General features: G+C 40.3%; 1 protein-coding gene across 1 annotated transcript in view; it reads left to right on the top strand.

Annotated features, from left to right (window-relative positions):
* The first annotated feature begins 3,773 nt into the window (after positions 1–3,773).
* The window catches only part of MYCT1 (myc target 1), a 17,865-nt gene continuing 417 nt past the window's right edge, over positions 3,774–21,221 (top strand). Inside the window, 2 exon segments of the mRNA XM_009702301.1 lie at positions 3,774–3,907; positions 20,983–21,220. Coding sequence (XP_009700603.1) covers positions 3,856–3,907; positions 20,983–21,220 — 290 coding nt within the window. The 5' untranslated portion in view covers positions 3,774–3,855.

Genomic DNA, 21,221 nt, shown 5'->3' with positions numbered 1-21,221 from the left:
CCCCTCCCCCCGCAGTTGCCTCAGGCGCTGGGGCCGCCTCAGCTCCGCTGGGGCCGCCTCGCTGACTGACATTATCTGCCCAGTCATGTAATGGCACATAATTAGCAATGAGGGACCTTCTTTTTGTGTAATGTCCTCTCAAAAACATCGAATGTCTGAAATTCTCATGCGTTTCCTATCCACAGTTCTCTCAGAAATCTGGACAAAAATTAGTATAATTTAATACGCTCCTGGAAACCAAGGTCTTTTCTGAGATGATGATGTTACTGCAGCCGTATTTCTTCTCATTCATAGCAGGCGTATCATATGGAAAGGTGTATTCTGACAGAGCTGGCACGTGGGCCTAGGCTGTTTCACCTGGGGCCAGTAAACTGAAGAAATCTGCTGTTTGATCTTGAGGAGGGTTGAAGTGTCATTAAAGGCAGTAAATTCAAGCTGTAGTTTCTCTGTCTTTTGTCACGCTATGAGCAGCATTTAAAATGGATAATTTGATGGGAGACAGGAACATTTTTCATCACTGGTCAAAGAACAAAAATTCCTGAGTTTTTCTTCATGCATCCGGAGAGCTGTAAAACTAACCAAGGACAAATATGAGGCTGCTGAAATATGAAACAATTAAAGGAAATCCCAGCCTAAATCATAATCTCCAGATGGAAAGTGTAAAAAAAAAGAAAAAAGTTGCACTGGATGCTCATTCTACTCTTTTTCACTCTTTTTTTTTCAGTGAACTCTGCTTATATTTGAAAGATTAAAGATAAAAAGATTTTGTGGGTTCACACAGGAGAATTCAACATATATACCTATGTTTCCTCAAGAAGCGCTGGTAACAGTAAGCAACTGAAAAACTGAAAAGTAGTTTTCAACAAGTTGCTTTAAAATTCTGAGATAGTGCATCTTTTGCATCTTTTGCATCTAGTGACAGTGATACAACCCTTCTGTCTGGCAGTGACTGACAGTAGCTACGATCTGGGTTCAATTTGTAGGGCTTACTGATCATACATCATCACCATGAGCCCTGGCCAGCTGAAAAAATGGTTTCAACTAAATCAATCGCTATGAACCCAGTAAAGTATCTCTCCACTGTAAGAGTTTTGTTAAACAAAACTTCCAGCCTATCAGGGGTTTACGGGGGGACAAAGACAAAGAGAAGAATCGTAGTGTATCAATGGGGAAAGCATAAATGCCTCACAGAAGGCCACTGCCACCCCAGAGCAGGCTGGCAATGGTGCTAAGGCCTCCCCTGCGGCTGCACGTGGCCTAGGAGGCAGGCAGCTCTTCACCTGCGGCACTACCTTCTGTACCTACGGTTTGGTTGCCCATGAGTTTTCTAATACATAATGATACTCATCGTGCTTATTTCCCTTGAAAGTTCCCCTCTTTTTTCAGAGTTAGGGCTTGTGCTGTTGTAAATTCAAAGCACCTCCCCTCATTTAACCAATACATTCAAAACCTCTAAGGACAGAATTCAGTTCCTCTTTTCAAGGTGTAAAAGACTGCTCATTTCATTGGAATTGAACTCACATCAGCAATGTGTGTATTTGACAGCTCGTCCTCTACATACCTCTGTCTCCCTTCAGTCAGAAATTACAGTGTGCTGTCTTTGCCAGTATAATGAATGGTGACGAGCATTTTTATCCATGAGGGTACCTTGAATCATGATGATTTTATTTTCAGGAAAAAAATACTTCTCAATAGAGAAAAATTAAAGAACTAATGGAGTTACCACGAAAATAAATTCTTGCAATACTCAGAAATAAAATTAACAGAAACAAAATTGTCTAATATTTGAAATAATGAATTAAAACAAGGTTTATGATGTATTCACTGCTTTAGCTTTTTGGTGAAGAAGATTCCATTCTAATTATGACATCTCAGGATTTTGTACACTGTACCTATTTTAGACAAGTTCTGTTGCACAAACTTGCAATTCTTTCTTTTTCTTGCAGGAGTAAATAGTGGAAAGAATGTTTGAAACTGATCTGAGAGACCCCCCTGCTTGTCAAGTCATTGTAAGCCCATATCACCTTGATTCATTTAAAACTTTATTTGCTGCAACTTGCTGATAAGCATTATGGCTGTATGGCCCACGTAACACTTTTGGTGGTCCAGCTTCTCTCATCTTCTGTTGCTGACAGTTGCCAATATCAGCTGTTTGTTTCTGAGGAAAATGAGAAAACTCCCATCTTGGAATAACCTGTCCAGAGAGAAACCGTCATGCTTCTTCTCACTGCTGTTGACTTTCTCACAAAGCATTAACGTTCGTATTTCATACATGTGATAAGATGGGAGTTTTAGTTATCTGTGCAAGTGTCCATGTCTGAATTCAGCTGCTTTTCAACTAGATTAAGGTCAGTGTTTAATTCTGGTTTTCAATGATCATCTCAATAGATGCAGTCAGTAAAGTAAAATCACTAAATTTCCTCATTTTATAGTTTACGGTAATTCAGTTTTGTTGTATTTCCATCTGTTCTTAGAGCACAAAACTAACCCTCGTCACAGAATGCTTTAATTTGTATGTTTTTATCATCTGCTCCATTACCTGTATCCCTACCAAACTAAATAATCCCAGCATTTCTTATTAAGTTGTATCTTGTTCACAGACATCTGAAAATCAGCTCTTTTTCATTCAGGTGCTTAACTCAGTATTTGGATATGTTACTTTAAGCACAAGCTTTGAAAGCCATCAGTCTTCCATTAACCATCAGAGTATCTTTACTCAGTATTTTTAAAAATCTGTGTCATGCAAAGAAGTTCCAAACAAAACAAAACAAAACAAGATTCAACATTAAAATTACGCCAGATCCAAATCTTAAGACTGGAATATTCCTAAATTTGGGAGGTTCCTGATATTCATTGTGAAAAATAGATTTAGCTGATTAACAATGGGCAAAACAAAACCTCATACAACTCTTCAGAGAACAGAGGTTTGACATTTACAGCAGAATGTTTATGGACATCTATTGTCTGCAATATATTTAAGAAGAAAAATAATTAAAACCAGGTCTTACAGAATTTATCACATACATACAAAATCATATATTTTATTGATCCCCATACATTCTCCTTTAATTCTGGGTCTGTGTCATTAAATATGTTATCTATTTTCTTTTGTAGGGGTGTTATTGTTGCTATTTGTTATATTTAGCAGCAGTACCTACAAATTCCAACAGGGAATTAACACTGCATTGTATTAAAACTGTCCAAACAATTAGCTCAAAGCCTGTTTGTGTTCCAGGGAACTCATATTTTAGAATTGGGTGTGGAAAGGAAAAGAATTGGCAAAGGAAATTTGAAGTACACTCATTAAAATATTAGTGGCTACAGTTACACTGTCAGACCCAGCTAGTTCCTCAAACTAGCCAAGGAACAATGGCGAATACTTAAGAATCCTCATACCCTAAATTAATATTCTTTGAGCGACCTTAAAACCACTCATTCATGACAAATTCCCACCGAATACAAGTGCTTTTGAATGTTTAAGGAAGGTCTTCAACACAGAAAATCATTAAAGGAAAGAGAAAGGAATTTTCATCTCTCTATCTCTGGACATTTTGGGGTTCCAAAAGTTTCAGAGAAGGAGATTTGGTATTGTTCTGAGTCAATTTGCTCTGACTGAGGAAATGACGAGAAGGAAACTATTTCCCTGTCTCGGGAACCATGTGGTGTTCCAAGATAAGGCGAGCACTTGCTAATTTGAGTCCACAAGCAGGAAATGTGATACATCCATTTCCTTTCAGGCAAACAACACAGTTCCCTGGCAGCACAAAAGCATTGCTTCTACTGCTAAATCTCAAACATTCAGAAACCCATCGCTCCTCTGTGGACATACCATTCTAGAGTTGTTATTTGGATGTTATGGATAGAAACAGTACTTACTCTCCAATCACATGGCCACCAAAGTTTTGGGGTAAGGATTTTGTTTCTTTTTCTAGAATATCGTTAAAGTAGATGCTGGTGATTGCCTTAAAAAATACATCTAGATACTTTCAAGCCTCATGTTGGAAGCAAAAAGTAATGAATAATTTTTTTATTTCTTGCAGTGTGAAAGATTGTTTTCCAAATGTTTCTTAGACAAAGCTTCATCATGTTTTTAACTAATCAAGACAGCAGGATCCGCCAGGGCAGAATTGATTGTTCAATGAAGTTCATTACTGAAGTCACTTGAAAAGTTGTCTGTTGACTTCAGTATGTTTCGTAGACATTCTCAACCGTTTAATGGATGTACCTACGCAACAGACATGATCTGTTTCATCTTCTGATGAAAAAGAGATAGCAAAACTAAATGTGTTGCAAACTTCGGAAGAAACTCTTACTCCTCCAAAATGAAAAATTAGTTGTAATTTGTTGTGGTGCCTCATGATCAGATTTTCCTTACTTTTTCCTCAATGTATATTTTGATTATGATCCATTAAGGCTGTTTTCTTTCACCCAGAACTGGGAACGGTTCTTTAAATGAAACTTATAGAGTGTGAGGTGGAAGCATATGTTATACTGAAATTTGTTCAAGGTAGTTAGATTCAGTGAGTGGATCCTAAAGGATTCTGTGCAACAGCTGTGGAGAACCTTTCCCTCCAAAAAGCTCTATTGCTTGCTATGTTTAACATTAACAGGTATTCGCATTTATTATTAGAGTGAATCATATGATCTGGTTTTGTCTATTATATTATTGCTGTTGAGCAATGAGACCTCCAAGAATCTGTGCACTATCTAAAACTAAAAAATAATATGCATTAGCAGAATAGGACTTCTGTTGCATAGAAGTGCCCTGGGAAAAGAGTGGAAAATAACTATACAAGAACATTTAAAGAAGTTCTTTCATTTCCTTAGCATAAGAAACAAGAATCTGTCTCATGCCATCCACATGTTTCCTAGGGTGACACATATATTTTCCTACTGGGAGACCATGAGCAACTCACTTCATTTTTGTGTCTAGGGCTAAAGAGTAGGATAAAGATATTGGACGTCTTTGAGAAATACTTACAAATTAACTGAGGAAAAAATACTGTTATTAGTGTTTCAGAGTCTCTTGTTGTCTGGAGGTTGTCTGCTGCGCTCTGAAGAATAACTATCATTTTTGTAGAGTGGAACTACATGTAATTCTAAAATAGCTCAGAACAAAAACAAAAGTGCTTTCATCAACTATGTACTTTAAGAATCCTTGTATAAAAGGTGCTGCCCCTTGTTGCTGCAGATTTGCTTTTATTCTGAGGTAAATTATTGCTTCACTGTCATAGAAACATACACAAGAAACAGCAACATTATATGAAACTCCAAGGATTGATTAATCATACTGCTCAGACTGTGGGCAAGGTGTTTTCTCTTGAGAAGAGAACATTCACATTCCACAGCATATTGCGTGCAGCTGGCCCCACTGGTACTGCCGTTACTTAATGTCATTCCACCCCTGGAAGGGTTCAGGGCCAGGTTGGATGGGGCTTTGAGCAACCTGGTCTGGTGGAAGATGTCCATGCCCATTGCAGGGGGGTTGGAACTGGATGGTCTTTAAGGTCCCTTCCAACCCAAACTATTCCATGGTTCGATGATTCTATGATCCCACCATGTTTGATAGTGGAAAAGAGCTATTTTCATAATTTCAATCAAAATTTTAGAATACTGAATTTATTTCCATTTTAAGTCTTTCCTTCTCACATTTTTGTGAGCTCTCTTTCCTTTATGTGATGTCATATGCGAGTGAGTCAAAACTTGTCTGAGTTACTAAACATTCCTCCCCTACTGCACCCAGCCCTGACCACCTCCCATGTGCTTAACCCTCTGACAGCAGATGAACCACATAGCTTGGGTTTTTGTGAGGAGCTTGCATGGTCCTGGGAAGGGAAGATGCCTCTTAGGTTTTCTGAAAGATTTTGGAAGAGTTAATAGCATTTCCTCTTCCTTTCCTGTAGGTATACCATATGTGGTAGACTAAGGAGGGACACTATATAGTCTGTGTCAGAAAACAATGACTGACACAAGCTCACTGTGAGGAAAATTCACTTAAAATGATAGAAGTGGAGATGCATCCTTGGAGATACATGACATGAGGTAAAAGTAAAACTACACATCATAGATATAAATAAAATTGAGTACTTTGTTAAATGAGAATGCAGTACTTGAAACTGTGATTTTTCAGGATGTGGCTTACAAGCTGTTTCACTGTTTTCCTAAGCCACCCACCACATAGTGCTGCGAGTGTGAATACATTACCAAGATGCAGATCCTTTTCCATGCATGTGTGACTTCTCAGCAGCTCACGTGGACTTGGCCAAAGTGTAAACTTCAACATGTGTGCAAAGGTTTGCTGAGAGGGACTAACTTTGTGAGAAAAAAATACATGCTGTAAAAATTGTTAAAGCAACTGTTCATAACAATATTTACCTTTTACAATTTTATAAACCACCTATTGTCTAACAGCCAGTTCCCTACTCTGGAAAATATACAGGCATCCTGTTTTCTAAAGCTGTCCAGTTTCCAATGGTAACTTCACACAATACCGTCTTAAAAGTGACTCTAAGAATTTTAAAACAATGAACAAACTAAACTGTCCTCTGCTTATTTATGTGTGAGCACATATAAATCTTTTTACAGGCTAGTGGAAGTGTGCATGAATAAAACTGTGTAGATAGAAACAAGATATACACACCTTGATATGTCATGCTGTGTGAATTGCCTAAGTAGTCTAAATCCTCTCTCTATATTCATGCAGAGACCTTAACAAATAATAATATAAATAAAAAAAGAATATCACACTTTTTTGCAAGCTGAATGTAAAGTCAGTGACAGCCTGGAGAGTCAATAACATTCTTAGCTGCAGATCTTGCAGGAATTCTTTTGAACTAGGTCTTCACCATCATAATTCTGCAGTATTTTTGAAAAGTTAAATTATGCAGCAGAGTAAAACAGAAGCAGCAAAACAGTAGTTTTGCTGGCCTAAACCCAATTCTGCTGGAAGAAAATTTAGAAAGGAATATTAACCTCCTCTTTTGGTTTAAATTAATGAGTTTCATGATAGAGCTCCTGGCCCTGTCAGCAAATATCCTCTGTGTAATGTGTCACAAGCACAAAATCGGGATTCTGATTCTTTGCTAGAGCTGTTCCTTACTACAGATGTTGTGCAGTCTTTGTAGACATACATGCCTATTTCAGACAAGTTGTCTGAGCTACTGCAAGGGTGCAGGAGCTCATCTCTTTCAGGTGCCGGCTTCTATGAAGCAATGTAAGCTCTAGTCACCCTACTTTGCGGTGGGAATCCATAGTATGGTACTTTGGCAGAGATAGGAAGAGAAGCACTTAAAGACAACCTCTGCTGAACTTCAGCACTGTTGGTATCACATGGGACTGTAGACAGAGAATCTGGATTTTTTTTACTTTATTGGTAGTTTCAAAAGGAGGTTTGGCAATAGCTGAGTGAGAAATTGAGGGTTTGGTATCCATTTTTCAACTACTAATCTCATTTTTACTGCTTCAATATAGTCTTTATTGAGTTCATTTTGATTTGTAAGTTAACGGTGGGAGCAAAGATGTTTCCATCTTAACCAGGAGTGCATTTCTTGTAATTCCTAAAAGCATTTTCAGTCACACACAATTAAATACAATAAATGGCTTCAAGACAATCTGTTTCTCCGGTGCAGATAGTAATATACTTTCAGATCAGGAAATTTAATTTAAATAGTACATTTGATCAATATGACAGCAGCAGAGAGAAAAAGTGTAAGCAGATATTAATCAACGTAAACTTAGAACCCTGGACTATCCTTCAGTCTACTTTTATTCAAGTATCTATTTAAAAATGCAACATAACAATTTAATACCTTAAAAACATTAAGGACAATTTTTCTTTTCTTGAATCAGAATCCAAGGTGTTATTTGTCTAGTGTGTGGAAACAATGCCATATATCAGCTGGCTTCCAGCATTTTAAAATTGCGAACTGCCTGGCACTAATACTTTAAGCGTGATCACTTGACTTTATAAGCTACAAATGCATTCATGGTTTTAAATATAATGTCAAATTTTGTCTTGTCTCTCCCTCAGCCCACTGGTCTTCTCCTCACTTAAGTATGTCTGTTTGCTTGAAAGAAGTCAGACTACATACTCTGCTGGAAAAGATGGTCTTTAGGGATGAGCAGATTCTAATGTCTGACACTGTGTTGTGGTTATCAATTACTGATGCAGCAGTAATGGTGGTCAAGGACTTTGCGTCATTCTTTTTATGAACTGAAATACTACTTGTGAAGGACAGCACTGACATGAACAGTAACACAGCTGTCAGTCCCAGGAAAGTCCAACCTAGACAGCCATGGGACCCGATTTCTCTTCTGGGATCCTTCATGGGCGGTAGCCATGGCAGAGTAGAAGCAACAGCAGCAAATCCAGTCCAGTTCTTTGCAAGTGAGAAAAGCAGCATTTGGGTAGGTGTGTGGTGACCAGGTTAAGCCTTGGCCTCCGCTCAGGTGGCTGTGGCAGTGCATGCCCAGCACACCCACCAGGCAGTCGCTCCGCATTCCCTTTGCTCCTCTTCCCACACTTTGTGCCCTTCCGGTCCGGCTTTAGCAGCAGCAAATAAAGACTCTGGGATCTGCCTCGCTGTCCTGCTGCAGATGGGGACACACAAAGGCTGCAGTTTGGGGCCAGCTGTGGAGCACTTGACAGCAGATGTAGCAGTGGTAGCTTCTACTGGGCTACTACTCCTCCTAGTTTGATAGCTGGAAAAGACCAGCATAAACCAGAGTACCCCAGAGGGCCCTTATCCTGATAGACTGGGCATTGCTAAGAGGGCAGAGGACTTCATTAAGCTGAAGATCCAATTCTGTTGCTGGCAGATAGGAGGAAGTGAAGGTGTGACATAGAGCCACTTATAGATGCTTTACACCACTGGACATTTTTTTCTTAGTAGAGAAAACCTTCAGGGTCAAAGTGGAACAAAGTAGGAGGAAAATACAGCAAAAATAAAGCCTTGGATTCAGGTGCTGTATCAATGTCAAGGATGTATTTGCTGATTTGCTGCTCTTCTTCATCTCTTCCATTCCCTTTTCTCCCTTCTCAAAATTTCACCCTAGCATGCATATTCTGATATTCCCTTCTTATTACCAGCCTTAAATCTACTGTACCTGCAAGTTGTCCCTCCTGCTCCTCAGTGAAATGTTACATGATGCCACAAATTTAACAGTGAAGCCATATTTCCAGATTACTTAACCAAATATTTCACTTGAATGAGTAACTTTTTTCATATTGATGAAGAATAATTGCAATGTATCTGCTTGGTGAATTTGCAGAAATCAGGACTGTGAAAATACTATACAGCTCAGCAGAGTTTTTAGGACAGGGACCAGTTTTTGTTTTGTCTGTTACAAATGCCACACGCTGAGACCTCAGGCAGATCCCGAGAACATAGTACGCAGACAAAACCCAGTAATGGCAACACCAGTAAAACACAGCTTCACCTGCATGAGAGCCTTTTTTCACCTCTTGGAGAGGGCTGTAGGGTTGTGCATCCTCCCAGGCCCAGCAGCATCAGGGTAACTTTTGCTTCATGGCATCCGGAGCAGCAGAGATTTCCCCCGACTAATCACAATCTCTTTTTTTCCCCTTCAGATGAGATACTGATCCACATGAAAATCCTGTGATAGCAATGTAGAAAATGTCACATAACTAAATCATTTCTCAAGCGCTCAAGTGGTCAGAAGCTGTTTTAAGTATTCCACATAATTTTGATAACAATCATGGTAGCTAGAGGACTGCTGGGGCAAGGGAGACCGACACATACTGCCTTTCCTCTTCCTGAGCCTGTTAAGATCTCTACACGGAAGAGGGTTATTGTCCTGTCTACCAGGTCAAGGTCACCAGAACATCTTCCCCTTTCTAGCTCCCCTGACCACAGTGTGAGCTGACTTGGGATGTGTCACAAGGCAGCAGCAGAGCAGCCTGGGCCAGTGACTCAAACAGGACACAGCTTACATATAAATAGTGCTAATACTGAGAGAAAAGGCAATGAGGGTGTGGGTTTTACTGAAGGAAGAAAAAAGACAGCATGTGATGGTGAGGCATTAGCAATGGCGGCAACTGTGTTTGAACATCAGCACTTCCGTGGCAATGTGACAGCAGTGAATCTCATTCCTCTGTAACACTCTGGGTCCCTGGCTCCTCCTCTGAAGTCCTCCAGAAATATTCTTATACCAAACGAGAAACAAATCTATGACTTGTGATGTAATTAAAAAGGAAGGCACTGCTCATCTTCCCCCTCTCAGCTTCAGGATATTCCATGTCTCTGTTCCCCCTCAGCTGTGTCTGAGAAGGGATAATTTGTATGCACCTTTTCAGTGGGATTTCTTATGCATGGGGCAGAACTGTTTCCTGGGGTGGCCATGCCTGTGTGCTTCATTGTCTTCCAGTATTGCTGCAGAGAGCCTGAAGCAGCCAGGCACGAGGTGCTGCACTGTACCTTCTAATGCCACTTGTGCTGGTGCCAGACTACTGTAGGAAGCCAGCTCTTCCTCTGAGCTCCATCAGGGACAGGAGTCAAGGTCATATGTCAAATCTGAACATACTCTGCCCATGCTGATTTCTCCCGGAGACAGAACTGTGTCTTCGCCTTACGCTGCATTTTATTTTCCAGCTAGCTTTTGGAGGTACCTTTTTGTATCAACTACTAGACTACTATTGTTTTGTATAAACCCTACATAAAAATTTATCAGATAAATCATATACTGTCTTCTCAAGAAGCAGAATGATCAAACTGTTCCAAATTTAATATGATTATGCTTATTTTGCTATCAGTTAAGTAAAAGATTTGACAAGCACGTGAAAGTTATCATTTCCATTACTGAAGGAAGGGGGATTGTATCGGTAGTCGGACCTTACGTTTAGGAAGATAATACGTAAATTCATTCCAAGATCTTATGTGCAGGACTGTCAGAGAGATAAAAGTAGATATTAATGAGGGACCTATTTTTTTCCTTGCCCTTATTCTGGCAAGCCCAAAGAAAAGAATATTCCTGTAGTTGGATGAGAGCAACAAACTATGTCATGAAGAGAAGAGACCAGTCTTATTCTTGCACACTGTCTATTCAGAGCACGATTTCTTCCTTGTATATAAATTATTCTTTTAAAGTAAGTCTGTCATCCTCAGGCTGTGTTTTGTCACATCCTAATTGCTGCTTCTTTCCTGCTTTTTCCCCCCGTGCCCCCCCCCCATACAGCCATTGATTTATCAAATGCTTAACCATCTTTAGCAGGAAGGACACAGATCTGAGTGAGCAGAAGGAAAAGGCAAAGTTTCTTCAGAACATTATTTAAATATTAATCAAACACACAGCGCATACACATTTTGGCAATTACACCTGCTGTATTGACTGAGTATGCGGTGCTGCTCGTTGTCACATGAGCTGCCAGAACCATCATTCTTTATTTATCCACCAAATACAGAAATCTCATCTTTAGGAAATTAAGTATATTTCTTCTTCCAAGCACCACACTAGTGAATGTGTTGGCATGTGAATGTGTCACATAATAAAAGGAGCTTAGTGCTGTGCTTTCTCCTCAAGATAAATGCCCTGTAGCCTCATGCTCAAGTGTTAGAGCCTAGCAGGATTCATATTTAGATGAGTTAGTCTCAGCATGTTGTGGGTGCAATGGTTCTGCCTCAGTTCTTCTTGTAGAACTTGTTGAAGGAAAATGTTCTCTATTTATACACAAGTTCCCATTTTACCATTGCAATTTGTTTAACCAGGAGTCAAAAATCTTTGTCAGCCAAATGAGTGGCTGTGAGGGGGGCCATCTCCCTTATACAAAAGGTTAATCTGAAGCATGGAGATGGAATGAGATGTCCACAATCACAAAAGAAGAGCACAAAGTAAAACCAAGACTGCAGACTGACCTTTTTGTCTTTGTAAGATTATCTTCGTTTCATAACCCTGTCCTTTTTTCTGGGGAAAAAAAAAAAGAAAATCTGAAAAGACTATCAATAGCAGTTAGTACGGACAATTTCATTTTTTCCTGCTTTTCAAGGTAGAAGCTTGACTTCCTATACAAAAGTGATAAAAGGTACTTATTCAGATTTTGAAACCTATTGTATAGTAGTTAAGTTTGCACCGAGCAATCCTAAATTCTTCTCCTCACAATTTACTCCCCTGCTTGAGGAGACAGAAAAGAGACTTATTTGAGTTTGATTTTCATGTATTGAAAATGGGACAATGGCAACTTAAGATCTATCTGTTAAATAACTTCAGCTAAAACTCCCATCAACAATACAAATATATACAACATTGTTATGAAATAATGTCTAGGAAATTTTCAGCAAAATAATTGGGGGAGAAAAAAAAAATAGTTGATTCAATGCAATGCAAAACTTCTTTGGGCTCTGACACATGCTTACTGAAGCAAACAGCCAGGGCAGTTTCTGCTTCTCAGCAGGGGCCTCTGCCTTGTTTCTCTGGCATCTTATTTGCAGAAGAAAATTAATTCCCTGTTCCAGGCATTTGAATTCACAGTCCAGCATCTTAACACACACTTATGGCATATCTGACCATTTAACTTACATCTGTTAATTTTAAGCCCTTTGCTTTAAAAAATTATGCTATTGTGATGCCATTCTCAGTTTTCCAGGGTAACGGAAGGATGAGCCAGCCAAGCAGACACATGGCTTTTGTAGAAGGTGCATAAGTTACACAGGCAGAGTATAAATGAAGAAGGAGACCACTGATGGCTCTGTTGATTGAGAAGTGCAGGAATCTCTGAGTTTTCTCTCTTTTAAAATATTCTACTTTATATTCTGATAAAACTTGGACTTTCAGTATAAATACTTCTTGGCCTTTTGTGGATTCTCACAGTAAGGATCAGCTCCACCTGAAGCTGTGTCTGGGTCAGGTTTTTCTGACCACAGACAACAGAATTGCTGTGGTAGGACTGAAGGTGATTTCGATGTATTCCTTACTCTACAATCCTCCTAGTAACCTGAAAATCTTGTGCTTTGTTCTAACCCTGGATGTCTTCTGTTTTCTTAAATGTAGCGTGAGTACTTTGGTATTTCCTCCTTAATTTTAAGAATATTAGGAAATCCTACTTAATTTTAAGATTTCACTCCAGTCACTCATGTTCTGTTCATAGAGAAAATGATTTTATTCTCAGGCTTTGTAAAATAGTATCAATTAAGTAATAACTATGATGTCATATTGCACTGTGGCAAATTGTAATTTGCTGTTTGATTTAGGTTCATGCAGAGGCCATATAGCTTAGGCCTATGCTCTGATTTTGTGAGGCTGGACAGAAAGTCTTGCCAAAGGATTGTTTGCTGCACATGCGAAAAAGATCGAAATTACATTACGGTCTTTGTAATGCATTAGGAATCATAATGAAACCACACGGTAACAAAGTTTCTATCTCTGTCTGCATAAAGGAATCTTTGCTTTGTTTTATATAGTTATGCCAAAAGCAATAAATTGAACATGCTGACATCTCTATCTTAGATGTTTCCTTCTGATTGTTACAATTACTCTTTATTTATCATTCCAGTAAAAATCAACTGCCAGTAATATCAAGGGAACATCATTAACTCTGAGTTGGTTTGTGGGATATTGAGATGGCATATTCTACTCTTCTGGCTTTTTATCACAACAAATTACAGTATTGGCAAACAAAGCAAATGTACTCTGGTGCATGGAGATCATTCTGGATTTCACTGTGGATGGTGAGAAATACGAATTTAAGAACAGACTTAGTCTCTTGCTTTTCCATCAGCACAGATATTTGCACTCAACTGTACAAGCTTTACTTCACTGAGCTTCTGAACACTTTTGCTGTGCCTCAGTCTACCTTACTTTCAGAGCCTCTGCAAAATGCTAGTCCTAAGTGCTTACGGCAATGTAATTCAGTTTTTCTGAGTTTTGAGGTACTGTTAACCTCTTTGTGATCTTTCGTTGGAATGTTTCCTGTTAGCCTTTTCCTGACACCCTATTTTATTAGAATTAAGGTGTTTCAGGTACTGTTGAGCTTTCCAGCATAAATTTCCAGCAGAGGGCAGTCTTGTTCCTAGGCAGGTTGCTCCTTTGTGACGTCACCTCTGCGTTTCAAACGGAGAATTAATCCAAGGAGACAGACTGCTTTTTTTTTTTTTTTTTTTTTTTTTACCTTGTCATTTACTTAATCATTTTTTGAGATGCTTCCGGAGCCTATTTGCTTACCTGATTGAAGAAAGTCTTAGAAACTGCATAAAATAACGTCAGTATGGACCTTGGGCTGTCATCTGTTCTACTTTCTTTTTTCAAGATAGGATTAACTGTATTACAACAACTCTTGACTGATATTGGGTTTTAAAATCTTTGATAGGGGTAGATGCAGCACCTACTTGGACCATCTATTCTAATTCTTACCTGTCCTCACAGATAGAAACACATTTTTAAATTTCCTTTGCTCTATTTTAAACCCAATTCTTTTTATTTCATCTGCAGTGGACATAAAAACAACTGTTTAGTTATTAGGTGAAGTGGGAGAGTTACTCTCTGTTGCTGCAGAAAAGAATATCAAACTAGCACAGGCTAAATAAAACATCCCTCTAGCAAGCTGTGTCTGAATGCAGAGCACTGACATTTCTGACAGCCTAACTATCTTACTTATTTTGTTTACTAGTTCATTAGTCTCTCTCGTACAGTCTGCTTTTCTTTCACCTTATTTTCCCACAGATTGTGCTTTCCAGATGCCACCATCCTCATCTGTTTGTTTTCTGGATGTCACAACTACCTGAACCACCTTGTGCTGTACCCTGTCACGCTCGCTCTTCCCACAGGAGTCTTGTGTGACCTTTCTTAAACTTTTGCTATGACTAAGATCACAGCTGGTTGATATTACACAGCAACCAATTCGCCCACCCAGCTGAATCATGGACTGCCTACAAATGATTACTGAGAGCCTGTTTTGCTAATACAATCAGCATCAAAGATCGGGAAGATAGTAATGTCAACACTTGTCAGATATAGAGAAATTACTTTTTGAACTCAGCATGACAACAGCAGCACAGGAGTTGGCTACTGGTACCAGCCTCAGCTTTAAACTAAGTTTTCTTGGAGCTGATAGAACCAACATACAATTTCAAGTAGTTCGAATAATTTCAAACCTTCTGTGGTGGGAAAAAGTGGTGACTCTTTGGGCCCAGGGTATTCTTCCTATCCAAAGTCGCTGCCCGTGTTGTGTGAGGAGTAGCTGCAGCCTGTCTGGCTTAGAGACAGACATTTGCTACAGCTGTAGGAAGATGCTATGAACTTGTTCAGACTTTGATGGACCCTGGCTGCTCCTATCTGGTTCTGCACAAATGAGTCTGTGTTATGAACATCTGCTGATGACTTACCTGTACCTCACTTGAAACCCGAGACACTGAGACTCCTGTAAAACAGCATCTGAACCATTCTTACTAGTCAGGTTACTAGATTTGTAATTTGTGAAATGTAATTCATGCTTTAATACACTAGCTGGTGCTCTATGCTAAGCTGTGCAATGTTCAGGTATGAATTCCCATACTGGATTATACAGTTTTTATACCAGCTTTTGTCACTGAGCTTTCATTTCAGGAAAAAATATAGGGTGAGACAGATCAAACCCTCTACAAGTTGTCAAGGCTTTTCAGCTTTGGGTCAAGGCAATGTGTGTGTGCGCAAGCATGTGTGCATGTAGGGGGAGGAATGTTTAGTAACTCAGACAAGTTTTGACTCACTCGCATATGACATCACATAAAGGAAAGACAGCTCACAAAAATGTGAGAAGGAAAGACTTAAAATGGAAATAAATTCAGAATTCTAAAATTTTAATTGAAAATATGAAAATAGCTCTTTTCCACTATCAAACATGGTGGGATCATAGAATCATCAAACCATGGAATAGTTTGGGTTGGAAGGGACCTTAAAGACCACCCAGTTCCAACCCCCCAGCCATGGGAAGGGACACCTCCCACCAGACCAGGTTGCTCAAAGCCCCATCCAACCTGGCCTTGAACACTTCCAGGGACGGGGCATCCACAGCTTCTCTGGGAAACCTGTGCCAGTGCCTCATCACCCTCACTGTGAAGAATTCCTACGCAATACCTAATCTAAATCTTCCCTCTTCCAGTTTAAAGCCATTGCCCCTTGTCCTATCACTACAGGGGAAGTGAATCCTGAATGTAAACATGTTTTGATTTGAAGAGCTCTCTTGCTATCTGATGTGGTCCATGCACATGAAAGGAAAATGAAACCCTCACAGAAATAAGAGATTGACCTAAGTATGTCTGCAAGGATCCTGCTAAGCTCCATGACAAAGGCAGGATCCCCCATCACAAAAAGCAAATCTATTTTATGAAGATTTTGGTTGATTCAGGGAATGACAAGTCTAGGTAGGGACTATGTTGCTAATTTTTGGTGAGGTGTACCCCAAGGTGAGGAAGGAGAGAATGTAGTCTGCTTCTCCAAAGACTTACAGATTGGTATAAGCCCTCTTTGGCTGGCCTTGCTACTGATGTCCAGGCTGGATGGGAAGAACTTGTTTCAGGGCCATAACTAGGAAAAGCACCTTATCAGCCAGTCTATCATCTTTATTAATAATATGTCCAAATTTCTCCTGTGTGGATTCTATAGAGTATTAAGAACTTGCTAGAGGCTATCAACTGGATAGGATATTTACTAATACTTCATATATACAGTTCATGGAAAGTTTTGAAAGCCTTAAAGAAAGCTGCATCAACCAAGAAAAAGCTTTGCATAGCAGAGGCGATAATCCCCTGTACAAACCTGTAGCACTGCATTTGCTTAACACTGCCTGCAGAAATCAGAGAAGAGGGAAGAGAGAGACTTCAGAAGGAATTGCCTGATCTGGACAAATGCTGGGCTGACAGACACGTGCTGGCTTGGTGTTCAGATCTGGCTTTGTACCTCAAAGCCTGTCCTGCATTGCTGAAAAAAGCTTTTGTCCTTCACCTCAGCTGGTGTTAGAGGTGAGAGTGGAGAAAATTGACTGAGGTGGGGTAGCAAATCTTTTCGGTTACAGCATAATCAAATAAAGCAGGCAGTGTGAGCAGCCTGAGAAACATACAGATCAAACCATATATAGGGAATCAGCATCTGGGGAGTTATTGTTATTGGCAACATCCCTACTTTATCCCTAAATTATTTTTTTTTTCCTTAAAAGTAGAGGACAGAGTGACATGCACAGCTCTCAGGAAACCGTAAGATATCATAATGGTTCCTTGGGAGATAGTATTGCTCTAACTCTCCTGAAAGGCTAGTTCTGCCCTGGCACTACCCAGATTAAGGAAGAGAAAAACAACTCTGTGGAAGCCAACTGTTCCCCTCAAAATCCCAGGTGCAGCAAATTCCACTCTGCCTTTGATCTTTTTCTGTTTGGTAGTGTTTTCTCCAATGTATCTCAGGGCTGTGATCGCTGGTCATTCTAAAGAGCAAATCAATGGGCATAGATTTACAATTCTTCAACATAAGTTTTTAGAGCTGAATTACATTTCAGTGAAATTCATCCTCTGCAGGGAGTGAACAATAAGCAAGTTCGGCCTATTAGTGTGACCCACAGTTCTGACTGAAGTCAGGGAGAGTCTGGGAACAGAAAGAATAAAGAATCTAACCAATAGGTCTAGTGATGTTTCTGTAATAAGAATCAAAATGATTAAATGTAGGTCCAAATGGAAATGAGAGCATTTGGGGTAATATATGGCAACGGCAATAGTCAGTGTAAACCCAGCTGAGTTTCGCCAGAGAATAATTTGGCCCTGTATTTTTACAGTCATATATAAAGGTAGAAAAATAACAGAATCAAAGAAGTTAAAGAAAATGAAGACACTATCCAAAGGGATAATTGTTTGTGCTGTACCTCCAGCACAGGGGAACAGCACGTGGGAAGGACTGAAGAGCTCCACTCGATACTTTTGTCAATTCCCTCATCTGCTTTTAACAGTGTGAAATACTGATTTGATTGTGCAGGTAGTGAAAATTATGGCTAGAGGGATGCAGGGACAAATCCTCACCACGGTGCATGGCAACCCCAGAGCAGGTACACTGGGCGGCTTGCTGTGCTTCTGCTCACACATGGGGCTGCAGAGCCCTACAGAGATCCCCTTCGCCTCCTCCCTAATGGAGCTGGGCTCAGGCAGGAGCCCGGGTATCGGGCGGCAGCACAGAGCCCTGTGCCTGGGGCATCCTTTGGCAGTCTCAAATGTAATAACCTAAGCAGCATTCCAGCCAAAGTGCGAAAGAAGTCAGCCTAAGAAAGAATTGGTTCTTGCTCCACTTTTCCGTAGCCGTGCAGAGACAGCAGTAGGGGTACTCAGACTGCGGCTCTAGTGCTTGGGAAGTGCTGCCTTTAGGATGCTCCCTGGGATTTGCCCACCAAGTCCTGGCTCTACCTTCCCACCTTTGGGAGTATAAGTAGGAACTTGTAGTAACAGAATGTGTTAAATCCATTAAAATGGCATAATAGGCTATTCCTGACCAAAAGGGGCACGATGAGGACTGCTGTGTCTCTGAAGATGTTTTATAAAGGGCAGAATCATGATCAGTTTGTCAGAAGGCTGCTTACGGTGACGGAGCTCTGATCTGCAGCCAGGAGTTGCAGTGCAGGATGCTGCCTGTGGGATCTTGCAAAAAGCAGACCAGGCAATCACCCTTTGACTTTAGCGTGCCAGAGTTTCTTAGTTGTAAAAATGAGGGCTTAAAGAAAAATTATATTTTAGAGCCAAGTCTGGTCTGCCTCTGAACGAAAGGGCAACAGAGTGCTCCTGAGAGGGAGCAGCGCTCTGCAACAATATCCTATGCTTTATCCTTTCCAGTCTTTATTTTCCCATTTGGAAAGGATAATGGCTATAAGCCTATCTGAAAACAGAGGTTACAAGCAAGCAACAGTAGGATTGTATAGCCTTCCAAAATATCAGTGGCTTAATTAGAGCTTAGATTTTCTGGGCCTCATGGAACTTCAAGTCTATCCTGAAAAAATAATAAAGTGAATAAACTTGGGTAGGAGATCCATGGTGATGTCAGTAATTCATGATTATATTGGTCCTGTCTAGAACCACACTTGCAAAGGCACATAGGGTGAATATTCTGCCCCCTGACAGGGTTTGATGGGCAGCAGCAAGGGCTGGGCTCAAATTTAATGCTGCTTGGAGTCCCCACCCAGAAACCTGAGAAAATTTTATGCTAAACTTTCTGGTGCTCAAGGAGCTCATTTTCCCCAACTGCAAGTATGAATCACATAGCTAACAATTTTTCACTGAGGGAGAAAAGTAAGAAGTTAGATAAGGAAAGTAATAATAACTAATTCTTACAGTGCAATTATACCAGTAATCATTTACATCTCCCCTGCTGGAAGGAAAGCAAATGTTCGCTTTCCCCCTCCTGCAGTGACCTGCCCTAAGTATAAACCTTGCCAGGCATCGAGGCCTGGCTTAAGCAAAGATATCTGTTGGCGCATACTGGAGTGCCTCTGCCTGCAAGCCAGTCCTGCTGGCTGTGCCCAGCACCTCTCCTCTCCCTCTGCTGTGGACCTGCTGCTCTCCATAGCCATCCCTACTCTTCGTAGCCATCCTTGCTCTCCATAGCCATCCCTCGGGCCACTCGCTATCTTTGCCTCTCCAGCATCTGCTTTAGCAAGTTCCCACAGCTCAGACTCGGTGCCATTATTTTTGGTTCTGGAAATGACTGTTTGTGCAGCTCCGTAAGTTCAGGGGAAACTTTAACAGCTGTTACCTTGCAAGAAAATTTTGAACTGAGACTCATCTTGCCCTTTATGGGCTCTAATGTCTGCATCCCAGTGCTGGAGTTACAGTGGTCAGCCAGGCACGGTGTTAGCTGGCCTGTACTTCTGTACGCTGCAGAAGTTACTCACCTTTCTCTACCTAATGAATACAATTTCCTTTTTAACAGAAATGCTTCACAAACATGGTAACACAGCACAGACAGAACAAACATGTTTCAAGCTGTCCCACGGCTCTTTTTCACTTATTTCCTCTTCGCTCCACAAGTGATCAACATAGTGTTCCTTCTTGCTTGTGATCCAATCCCTTACTGAATTTTGAGGGTATCTGTAAAGGTTTTGTGTTAATTTCAGGCCTTATCCAGGTTTACAAACCTATCTCCAAACTTTTTAGAACAGCAATAAAGCTGTTGCTCAGTTGCAAAAGTAAGTGAAGTTTTCTGAACTAACTGTCCTATTGTTAGAAATATACAAGGATAAAAATCTTATTTCTCCACACTGTGAAACCATGTGGGGCAGAAAAAAATCCTAGCCATGCTCTTTTTTGTTTTCAGATCTCTTAATTCTTGAAAGCATTTATAAAAGAGCTAGAAACTTACTTTCAATAATGGCAGATTAATGCATCTTAAATTGAGCACCGGGGATGGGAAATATTCAAGACACTTAGTATTACGGATGGTTATCTCTGACCATAACCATTTAGTATATAGCAATTTACATTAATTACTATGAGGATTTAAAGTATCTGTTACTCAGCAGTAAAAGTCTGGGACGTGTTCTCATGTAATAAATACAAGGCTTACTCCATTAAGAATATGGCAGAAGCTACATCACCGTTGTAATAGCTGAGACTGCAAATACATACACATAAAACATAAATGTCTATAAACAGAATGACGAGTCTGTATAAATCCACACCTCATATTGCCCACAGAAGTAAATGCTTGGCAGTTTTATAATACACCTTGGGGATGGTGGGTGACTGATTCTGGGAGAAACTAAAGACTTTTCCATTGCATTCATACAGAAACCGGTATTAAATACAAGCTACTTTCTGGATGTTGTTGAACTATGCAAATGAAAGAAAAAACAGCGTCTAGTGAGAGCAATCTGAACTGCTCTGTTTGTGTTGTATGGTTTATGTATTACATCCAAAGATCTTAGGGTTTGTTCATCTTTTAAGGAAGCTGCCATCTTCAATTCATTTTCTGGCAGAAAAATCCTTCAGAGTCGATGAAATAACTTTTCTGTGTGTTTTTGCTGTATTTCAGAGCAGATAACAATAGCCTTCACAGTGTCCATGGTGGTTGGACTGGTGATTGGAGGGATCATCTGGGTGTTGTTCACTTGCTTGTCCCGTCGCAGAGCTAGCGCTCACATTTCCCAGGGGAGCTCCTCAGCCTTCAGCCGCCGGTCCAGACCCTCCTCTCACGGCCACGCTACCAGCAGGACTGGATTTTACCGCAACAGCAGCTGCGAGCGTCGGAGCAACCTCAGCCTGGCCAGCCTC

The sequence above is a fragment of the Cariama cristata genome, unplaced genomic scaffold (assembly GCF_000690535.1).
Source record: "Cariama cristata isolate BGI_N322 unplaced genomic scaffold, ASM69053v1 scaffold45006, whole genome shotgun sequence".
In the NCBI taxonomy this organism is placed as follows: Eukaryota; Metazoa; Chordata; class Aves; order Cariamiformes; family Cariamidae; genus Cariama; species Cariama cristata.
Note: the sequence above shows the minus strand (reverse complement) of the source record. Positions and strands in the feature narration are given on the sequence as shown.